General features: G+C 48.3%; 1 protein-coding gene across 1 annotated transcript in view; it reads right to left on the reverse strand.

Moving 5' to 3' along the window:
* Positions 1 to 9,010, reverse strand: part of Adamts15 (ADAM metallopeptidase with thrombospondin type 1 motif 15) — a 23,656-nt gene extending 14,646 nt beyond the window's left edge. The window contains exon 1 of the mRNA XM_028776189.1: positions 7,739 to 9,010. Within this exon, the coding sequence (XP_028632022.1) occupies positions 7,739 to 8,695 (957 nt within the window). The 5' untranslated portion in view covers positions 8,696 to 9,010. The remainder of the gene's footprint in view (positions 1 to 7,738) is intronic.
* Positions 9,011 to 11,164: the final 2,154 nt, after the last annotated feature.

The following is an 11,164-nucleotide window of genomic DNA, read 5'->3' on the forward strand; positions in this document are numbered from 1 at the left end:
CTTTCCTTTCCTTTCCTTTCCTTTCCTTTCCTTTCCTTTCCTTTCCTTTCCTTTCCTTCCCTTGTACCTTTCCCTTTTCAAAGGCTTCATGTTCTAGACAGCCCCTCCCAATTCCCCAGAGGCCTGAAAACCTAAGAAACAACTACTGTCAAAATATCATAGACAAGCTTGGGACAAAAGAGAAAATGGAAGATGTGGAAGAAATACATTGTAGTGGAGCAAGGATTAGGCCAAAGCACCATATGTCCCTGGACATCAAATCAAAGTGTCCAAGTTGGTGGAGGTGGTGATCTGGAGATGTCACTCCTATGACTGAAGCCCAAAGTCTATAGGACAAGCACGTTCTGTGGCTCCCAGGCCACCACACACACACACACACACACACACACACTTAGCCAGGCCCTAAGCTAGAGAAGTGGGGAGGCACGGGAATAAGAACCTAGAGAACTGGGTCCCAGTGCTAAGTGGCTGTGTGTCTTTGACCAAGTCCCTCCTTCCCTCAATGCCTCAGTTTGCTGCCCTAGGGAGAGCCAGTTCTCAACTAGAACTTGAACTACCCAGTGACTTAAGCCTCTCCTTTCTTCTCCAGTCTAAATGCTCAGCCACCTCAGGCACTGTTGCTTATGACAAGAACACAGAGCACATGGCCCACTTTTAGAACCATAAGGAGCCTCTATGCTGAGGAGTATAACTCACAGAGGAACACAGGCTCCTCTGCCTCAACTGTCACTACACTGCCTGTTCCCATCCTGCCCCTCAGAAGTAATCAGAGTGGAACCAGCACTGACGTGATATTCTAACTCCCCTGTAGCAGCCTTTGCAGCTGGGAAGTTCCCGCAGCAAGACATCTTTCCTTTATAAGGAGTGGATCCTCCCTCCTACACACAAGCAACTGCAGGTCCTTCCTGGCCAGGAGCAACCTGTTCTTTTTGTCCAGAAGCCAGCCTCAGCTTCATAGATTAAACAAAAGGAACAAGGAGAGCCAGCAAAGTCCTGTGGGGAAGGGTGTAGCAGGGCACAGAGGTCCCCGGTCACCTGCATCTTTGGGGTGGGAAGACATGCTGCTAGGGCAGAGGTTCTGTCCCCTTCACCCTAATAAAGGAAGCAAATGACGAATCTGAGATGTAGAGCTTTGAAGGCCCACAGGCATTTGCTCAGGGCTCAGTTGTACCTCATTTATGGCACAGAATGTCTCCACCCTTCTTGGATGAACTAGGAGCCACTTGAATTACTTTAACCTCCTTAGCTCAGGAACCAACTCTAAAATATAGAGACTGTCCTATTTCTTTCTGCCCAGAAGACGAAGGTATCTTTCAGTCCAATCTTTACCTGATTCACTCTGTCTGGAAATTTGCCATTTCTCTTGCAGTCACAGTTGCTCTTCCCAGGGGATCCAAGAATCATCTCAGCCAAGAACTCAATCCTCCTGTACTCCTTTCCTGACTTTTCCTGGTTAGGTTTGGTGCTATAACCTATAAAGGAAGGCTGGTACTTTGCGGTAGCCAGATCCCTCTTTACCAAAATTGCTCCCCACACACAACTGCTGCCAAAATTCCCTACTCACTACCCTTCTTACACTATTTCTTACCTCCTCTGTTACACATTCAAATACTAAGATGCTGTTTCCCACTGGAAACAGCACCGGAGAGAAGGGAAGAAGAACCACAAAAATCAAACATATTTTTTTTTAATTTGGCAGGGAAAAAAAAAATCTATGTATTCTTATGGAACCAAGTTCGGGAGCCAGGGTCCATCATGAGAATCATATTCTAGCATCCAAAATGGTCACAGAACTTCAGAATCAGCCTCTCACTTTACTGATGAGCTGAGATAACATACCTAAGGCCATGTACTATCAAGTGAAGCTTAGGATCTTGAATTTATAGCTTTCAACAGTGGGGTCAACACAGCAATGTTCTTTTCACCAAATTGTATCTTACTAGGATGGATACCGTGATCACCAATGGAAAGCATTAACAGGGCCCCTGACTCATTTCCCACCCCAATCTGTGCCATGTAACACAGTTTGGTTTTGGTTCATCACAAAATCTATTTGTTTATAATTTCTAATTATGGATTTGCTTTTCCAGAAGTACAGTCTAGCAATTCAGAGCTTATACAATTAAGTCAAACGGGGTATAAAGCAAAGCCTGGAAGGTGGGATGATACCATTAACAAATGAGGTGTGATTATCATGTAAATCCTTCCAGATGTAGAAAATGGAATTACTGCAAGAGACTAGAATAGTCCTAAGGACAGAAATTGCCTCACTGGGGAAGAACAGAAACCAACACTTGCAGGAAAGCTGGACCTCTTTAGAAACTAGGACTTCAAGAGAGGATACCTGGACCACCTCTTTGATGACAGCTAGCCATCACTGAGCTGCCATGGAGTCCCAGATGCTGCTGCAGCATGAGTTCTACCTAGACTACTCTTTGAATCCCCCTTTTGAAAGAGATGCCATTACTAAGCCCTGTTTTACGGAAGAGACCCACAAAAAGTAAGTAATTATCCCAGGGTTGCAAAGATCCCCTAGTTAGACAGAGTAGAGTGGAAAGGCGGGGAGTATAGCCCCTGGGCCGAGCTCTAGCCAGGATTCCTTATACTTCTGGAGTGCATTTACTCCAAGAAGAAGGTGCAGAAGATACTCAAGAAGGAATGATCATCCACCCTAGGCCAGCAGGTCAAGACAGTGAACATAGGTAAGGAGAGGCCCAGGGAGAGGGAACTGGCTAGATAAAATGCTAACAGCAGCATCTGATGTAGGCCATGCTGGTTGAGCAAGCTGCTGGCATCTTGCCTCACACCTGCATAGACACACTGACCCTGTCCTGGCTGTGCACCCTGTCTACTGACTCCAGGGTGGATTAACATGCTTCTTGATGGGGCCCTACCTTTCGATAGGGCAAAGCCTGGTGGCAGAGAGCCAAGAAGAAATGCCAGAAGAAATCAACACTGAAGGCTGACAGCCTGAAAGTTGGATTAATGGTCCCCAGACAGAGGCAAAGTACACAAGTACCCAATAGCTTCAGGCAGCCCACACTTTCCCCTGAACCCTCCATGTACTTGATGAACCACCAGATACATGGCCCGTGCGGGGCTACAAAGATATGATGTGATGCCTGCCTTAAAGGGATTGGCAAGTACTGGCACCCATAATCCCCACACAAACACAAGAGTATTAATCAGGCAAGTATGGTATACTTACAAGAGCAATGACACAGAATGCTTTAAATCAAGACTATCCAAAATTTACATTTTGGCAAGGTAATCTATATGTACTTATTGAAGAACAAGAAACACAGCAAAAGCAACTGCTAAGGTAATAAAAATGATAGCTACTACTATCAGATGGATATGCTAGATGATAAAGCAGCTCAACTTCAAAATAGCCCCCACAAGTGGAGTATCATGCCTTCTAAAGATGAAGAAAGTGGAGTTCAAGTAGCTGACTCATAGTCCATTATTTATAGGAAGTCCAATTGCTGAGATTCAAACTCTGTTCTGCTCAACTCCAAGCCAGTGGCCTTTCCATTCTACCATGTGTGCAAGTCAAGGAATCAAGACACAGTGGGAAGAGCATTGAGGTGTGGAGGGAAGAAAACAACCACAGTGAAGTTCAAAGGATGGTAGAGAGCAATATCTATGGTAGGAGAAATTGCTTTTGTTAATTAACCCAGTGGTTAAAAAGAAGTGGAGCTAGAGAGATGGCTCAGTCATTAAGAGCACTTTCTGCTCTTGTAGATGACCTAGATTCAGTTCCCAGGACCCACATGGTGGCTCACAACCATCCAGAACTCCAGTTCCACAGGATCCAAAACCTTCTGACTTAGGAAGGCACCAAGAACACACCTGATGCTCATACACACACATGGCAAAACACTTAAATGCACATAAAATAAATAATGTTTTTAGTAATAGGAGTGGGTGAAAGGAAGCCATCACTCTAGTGGCTGAGGCAGGAGGGTGAGGAGTTTGAGAACAACCTGAGCTATGTAGTAAGAATATATAAAGTAAGAATATGAAAGGTATGGGGAAGTAGAAAGTACAGAAGGGCCCCTCTCTCCTGATAGCTTCCAAAGTCTGACTTCAGAGCAGAGCCCAATGCAATAACAATTCCTTCTTACCATGTTGGGGGGTGGATATAAAACATGAATCATCATTTTACAATTCCTAGCTTTTAATTTGAACACTGAATGCACTACCTGCTGCAAGTACTTGATTCATACCAAACATCAGCCTCTGTTTCCTTAAAGATTCTGCTCCACACAATATAAAAAACATCCTACTCCATGCCCAGCACACAGGGTCTGAGAAAATGGCTTAACAACTAAGAGCACATACTGCTCTTGCAGAGGATCTGAGTTCAGTTCCCAGCTCCCAAGTCATGCAGCTCAAAACCACCTACAACTCCAGCTCTAGGGGGATCTTACACGTCTGACCTCTAGGGACAGATACACTCATTTGCATGTGTGTGCACTCACACTCACAGACACATGTACACACACAAACACACACACTACCACTCCCTACAAAATATGGTACCGCTCAAAACCAAAACCACAAAATCAGTGACAGGCTTTAGGGTTATGAACGGGGAAAGTTGGGAGTGTGAATGAAGACCATAAGACAGTGGAGTCCACCTGAATAATCCCAAAGGAAGAAGAAAGAGAAAGTTAAAGAACGGAGGAAGAATGCCGTGAAATGACACAAAGCAAAGAGAAATAAAATGAGTGAAAGCAGGAGGAAGACATAAACTCCAAGTCATAAAAAGGAAAATGAAGTCATGTCAAAAGCGGAAATGTCACAAACAGTGAAGCAGATGGAGCAAAGAGAAAAGGTCATTTATAACACAGAAACAGACTTCTCTCCCCATTCCAGTGCTCCCCAGGTCAGGAACCCTTTATGCATCCAATCTCTTAGAGAGCAGCCTCAGGTCCTGGGAAGAGAACACACACACAGACACACACACACACAGAGCTCCCCACAGGGAAGCACTTAACATACTATGCTGTGATTGACAGCTCTTTGCCACACTGACAATTCCTACCAGGGCTTGGGCCACACATTATTAGTATAAACAGCTCCAGCCAGAATAGTACCTGGAAGTCTTAGATGCTCAAGAGGATGAATGAGTGAATGGACAAAAGCCATTTGTTCCACAAAGGGTTACTGAAGCAGCAGAGGCACTGGGCCTAAGAACAGGGAAGACTCAGCAAAGCGGGGGCCTTAGGAGTCACAGCAGTAAGTACCTGGCATCTGCAGCCCCTCCGTGCAATGAGAAACCAGAGACGCTGCACTCTTCATAGAAATAAATGAGAACGACTCTGGCTCTGATTCTCAGCATTGCCTCGATCTGTTCCTGGGCTGACCTCACCCTGCTGTTATGAGCCTGGAGGCTGGCTGCTTTGCAAAATCAGATGTGCTCTCTTTGTCCACGAGCTTATTCTGAATCCTTACAGAAACTCTTCCAATTGTCAAAACACTTGCAGTATGATCAATGTATTCTCTCTTCCGGACAGCTAAGATTCCTGGAGACCACATTTGTCTTGGTCTAGAAAGAACAGCTGTTTGCCCGTGTTCTCATCCAATACTGTACCTTCCCCCAGGGGAGATTTGGGGGAGGAGGAGCTGTGCCTCAGGAATGAGATGTTCCTAGGACTCTGAGAGTACAGCAGGCCCCAAAATCTGTGCTGGCGTGGAGGTGGGGGAGGAGCTGTTTATCCAAGCATGACACTGGAACCTTGATGACGGGCCTGCCAACACAGACTCCCTACTCTCTAGTTATACCCTCTAAATACCTAAGAGAAAAACAGCTTCTCACACTCACATCTGCGCATCACCGCTCCTGAACCAAGTGGTCATGCAGCTTTTACCCATTATGCACAGACGACATGGCCCACTGGGGGCCACCCCTGAGAAACAGAAGCTGCCATGCTGTTTGATTGCTTCTTCGAAAAGGCCATCCCTTCTGATGGTGTGGCCTACTTTTCCAGTCGGGCCTCTTCTTCTCAGGGTGGGTTCCAAAAGTCAGCCTTAACTGGACTGAGCTCTGTTACTCTAGAGCCAGGGAGTGACCTCCACAGGGGCATCTCAGGTAGCAAATGGGACAGCAGCTGCTTTACCCATTAAGATATCCTGTTCTTGGCCTTTGCTTTTTCTCCCAGCAATCTGACTGCAAAGCTGGTCTGGGTGTAGAAGCTGAAGCTTCTTCTGCAGTTTCCCGGTGACTCAAGCAGGGCTTCTAGGGCTGGGGCTGCGGCCGTTCAATAGACCTCAGTTGGAAGAATGAGCACAAGGAAACAAGGCTCAGGCCAAAGACCTCCCTAGAGAAACCAGGTGGTGGGAGGAGAAGAGGCTGGGAAAGGAGGAAGTTCCAGCGCAGGAAAGGACTAGCTGTGCCAAATGGGTTACTGTGGAAGACTCCGGCTCCAGCTTATGGGCGCCAGACCAACTCTAAGTGGCCATTTAGAAACGCAGAGAGTGAGAGCCATGAAGGTAACAAAGAACCCTGTACCCTGGCCAGAATGCTGTGGTTATGATAATAAAACAAAACAAGGACGCTGCAGGGATTGAAATCACAGCTCCCAAAATCAGAGAAAGCAGGGCACTCGGATGACTCTTCTTCTCCAGTGTCTAAAGAATTTCAGGAATCCAGATCTTCACAGCGCCCAACTTTTAGGTCAACACTTAGGGATCAAATGTTCATAGGTTAATAGCTTCTTGAGATAGAAGACCTAGTAAAGACTCGAGGAAGGCAGGGCTCTCTTCCCACATCTGGGTCTGTCTCTCATGTCCCATCTTAGTATCTTTCCAATCCTGCAGCTGGAATGTCCCAATGCTCTTGACTAGGTTCACACGCCTCACACCACCTTGCATAGCAAAGGCAGAGCAGGGTCCTGCCCTCAAGGGAGGGTCTTCAAACTAGAGCATGAGCACTCTTACCTGCTCTTAGGATACAGCTAGGCGAATGGATCCCTGTCTACTAGCAAAGATCAGAGAAAACTGAACGGCAGTTTCCCCGGCTCCATTCTAAGTGAAGCTCCGAAATGGTTCCAGTTCCAAACAGGTGGCCTTCCTAGACTGCACGCTAGGAATCGTTTGGACAAGGCCCAACAGAAAAGGATGCAGGGAAAAGCGGTGGTAGAGCCTATACTTAAGTCTGGCCTTTCCTAGCAACTCACAAACTGTTGCAATGATCCCCCCTGTCTCAATCCAGGATTCCCAGACCCAAGACAGAGAAAGGATGACAAGTTGCCCACTAGAAATGCAGCAGGCACTGATCTTGAATCACCTTCCAGGACTTCATCCAGCAAAAGTTAGCCTGCTAGGAGATGTCAGAGAAAACTTAGCCACCCACAAAGAGGGGAAGGAGTTCCCATTCCCACCATCTACAACACCATCCTCATAGCGCCTCCTATGGGCCTTGAAGACAAACTGCAGCTCAGGGGAGGCAACTACCCGTGTTCCAGCCCCTCAGCGCCTGATGCAGAAGGCGCTGATTGGCTACATCGGGACAACACCTTCTGAAAAAAGCAGGATCTCCTCCAACCTCCCCAGAAGCACTGGAGCTCTGCTGAGCCTAGGAGAGGACTCTGTTTAGAACTTCCAAAGCTAGAATTTGAAAGAAACCAATTTAAAGGTGGCATTGGGTGGCACAAAGGAGCTTTGGAGATCTAAACTCAATGACTCTTAAAAAAAATGGGGTTGAATCCACAGAAGTGATAGATCAACTCACCTGTCTGGTGAAGAGGATGGCTGTGTCCCAGTACTCAGGATGCTTGTCGCTCACTTTGTTCAGCTTTTTCTGCCAGGCACAGAAGTTGCGTAGAGTCAGGGCCGCGTTGCCTGTGACCTTGGGCCCAGTGTCACGATCTCCTAAGAGTAACACCTTGACCACAACGATGTTGATAGGGTTGAGGATGCTGGGGTGGCGGTAGAGACGCGCCGCGGTGGCCAGCAGCGTCAGCAGATAATGTTCCAAATCCCCGCCGTGAAACTTGACCATTGACTCGTCCGCCACCACCAGTGTCTCCACGTACCGTGGTACAGACACGAAGCGCTTGGCGCGCCCAGACCTGCGCCGATTGTGACTCTCCCCAAAGCCCGTCCGCCGTGGCTTATAAGGGTCCAGAGCCCTCAGGATGGCGGGGTTCCAGCCCGAGGCCACCCCGCAGCGAGAAGTTGGGTCTCCGGAAGGCCCTCCAGGAGCACCCCGGCGCTGGAGAAGGTGTGCGCCCTGGCTGTGACGCTGCGCCTCTGGCGCGCTGGTGTTGGGCAGAGGGCTAATGACATACTCCGCACCTCGGTAGCCAAAGGCTCCGCGGAGACCCCCGCATAGGCTCACAGCAGCAAAGGAGTCTGGCTCCGCGTTCACATACCCGGAATAGAAGCAGCGTCGTAGGTCTAGAGAGCTGCCAGTGAGCCTCTGCAGGGGGACACCCAGATACTCAGTAGCAAAGGCGGGAGCCAGGAACTGGGCATCCGGCGTCAGGTGTAGATAAAAGTCCTGCTGAAAAGCTGTTATCTGAAAAATGAAACCCTGATCCCCGGAGTCCTCCGTACCCCTCCTGTAGTAGTGGCGGCCATTGATGTCCGGGTCCCGTCGGATTGGAACGACCACCTCCCACTCTGGCTCCGAGCTGCCAGCAGGTCGCCAGGCGAGAGCCAGGATTGAGATGCCCAGGAGAAGCATGGCGCCGGGCCGCGCACAGACGCGCTCTGGGATGGGACTAAGCCCGGCTCCCACGGCAAGCACTGTCCCCTTGTAGCCCACACACCAACGCCCGGGACAATGGGCAGTTCCCAGAAAGGACAGCCAACCAAGACCGGGAGACTCCTCCCAGAGCAGCGAGCGTGCACGGGGCAGCCCGCGCCTCCTACCTGTTCCTCCCTGAGCAAAGCGCGCTCTGGGAGCTTTAGTACGATCGCTGTCAAGTGCACAGGCGAAAATTTGCGGTGAAGAAGTGACGCGAGGTGGCGGGCTGCTTTGCGAACCGCAGCCGCTCGCGGTGCAGCAAACTAGGCGCTGGGCGAGCCTATTAAAGGCCCCCTCCTCTTTGGACTGCCCAGTCAGCGCCCCTCCCCTCACTCCCCTCCCAGCCTCCCAGAGCTCGCAGTCTGGAGCCTCCAGGGGCCACTGGAGAATTCGGTCCCGCCTCCTAAGCAAGAGCCACTTGGCGGGGAGGGAGTGGCGTTATGCTGAGGCAGGAGGCGTGGGCTGACCTAAGAAACGAACGCTGGAGCCTATTCACGTTTTTTGTCCTAGGTAACCCAGCGCTGAGATGCATCAGTTACTTGGTGGTGAGCTCTCTGAGTCTTAGCCTTCCCAAGGCAGCTGGGCCCGGGAGTGAGGAACCAAGACAGCACCGACCTCTTTTTCCAGACTCATCTCTTTCCTCCAGTTCCAACAGCCCCCACCCTGCTTCTTAACCATCAAGTCTCCAAGAAGACCTCAAACCGAAGAGCGTCCTTTAAACGTCCTAACGTTGGGAAAACAACCTCCAAGAAACACAGCCAGCCCTTCTTGAACCCAGAGTCACCCAGACCCACATGGGCTGCCCTCTGGGGTCAGCACTGTGCTGGATGGGCTCAGACAGACTGCAGGTTTTCAGGAATTCTGCCAGGCAGATGTTAAATGCGGCCATTATTCAAAACTAAATTATATAAGCTTATAATTAAATAAACTATATTTTAAAACAAAGATGATAAACTCTCAAAACTCCATCTCTTCCTAATTATCTCATGGTTGTCTCTGGTCTTGAGCCACTGAGACCTTCAACCCTTCCCCCCACAACCCCAGAGCTCCCAGAGAAGAGCAGAGAAAGATGGAAATGCAAATGGCCTTCCACTTAGTATCTCCATCTCCCCATACAGCCACATGGCAATTGACTTTCAAAATAGGTTCTGGTGAAGGTACAGTGAATGCTAGTTATCAGGGCTTGGAGAGAGGAGGCAAGCCCTTAATAAACATTTCCTAGTGTCTGAAGGAAATAGACAAGAAAATGCTGGTTGTCTTCTAACAGGGAGAGCTAAGGGACTGGTGGGCAATAGAAAAATAGAAAATAGAGACCATGCATCATCCTCTGTATGTATTTTGATCCTTACCCAAGTATAGGGCAAGGCACTGGAGTAGGAACGTGAGTGTGGATCTGCTGGAGAAAGCACAATCATGCTGTAAAGTTCCCATCCAGCTTGGAGAGAAGGCTGGGCACCTGTACGTGGCACTAGACCTCAAGATTCTAATATCTTTGCAGAATATGGAACTGGATAGATAGCTCAGTGGTTTAGAGCCCTTGCTTGTTCTTGCAGAGAGCCCAGGTTCAATTCCCAGCACCCATAGTGGCTCACAGCAATCCATAACTCCAGCACATGGGGATCTGATACATTCTAACCTCTTTAAGCACAGGCATGCCCAGACACACGTGCAGACAAAGAAGTTGTGTACACACAATAAAATAAATAAATTTGTGCAGAATTTCCTTTCTCCCCCCTCCAACAAAAAAGAAACCCAATAGAGGAAGGAGGTTTTCCTGCCTAGTCTTTCTTGAAAACCAGAAAAATCTTTGAAGAAACAAAGTGCCCTGGGTTGCATTGGGAAGAGAACAGAAGAAGTGAGTGTGATCATTTTTAAAGATAAAGAAGGTGCTGAGAAAAGGTTGTGGAGTTGTATTGAGACGTGGCTGCTCAAGGAAGCAGGTTCCATTGTCAAAGGAAAGAGAAAGCTGGGTCAGGTCCACCACTGAAAAGCCTGTTATCTTCCCTCCATAAAGAACCTTAGAGGAGCCCTCCAGGGCCTTGAAACAGGAAGACTGACACCTGCCCATAATTCTACTGAGGCTCCTCCTTAACTGAGACAAAGGATCTGAGACTCATTATAGTAAATGAGTAAGAGATGGGTGTTTATGCTCTATAAATGAAAGGGAAAGTAGCTCTATGAGAAGAACGTGTGTAAAAGGGAGTTGCACTTTACAAAAGCCTTGTGTCTGAGTGGTCGAAGAAGGCCTATAATTAAAGAGCAACTCAGCAATGAAAAGTCGTTTGTTTAGAGAGAGCAGCTCCTTTTCCACACCAGACAGTTTTGATGGTGGGTTACAAGATTTCCAACCACATCTTACTTTCACAATGATGGGTTTAAACACGGTCTTGCTGGCTGTCAATCAAC

This window comes from Grammomys surdaster, unplaced genomic scaffold, assembly GCF_004785775.1.
Source record: "Grammomys surdaster isolate TR1022 unplaced genomic scaffold, NIH_TR_1.0 266, whole genome shotgun sequence".
Classification (NCBI taxonomy): Eukaryota; Metazoa; Chordata; class Mammalia; order Rodentia; family Muridae; genus Grammomys; species Grammomys surdaster.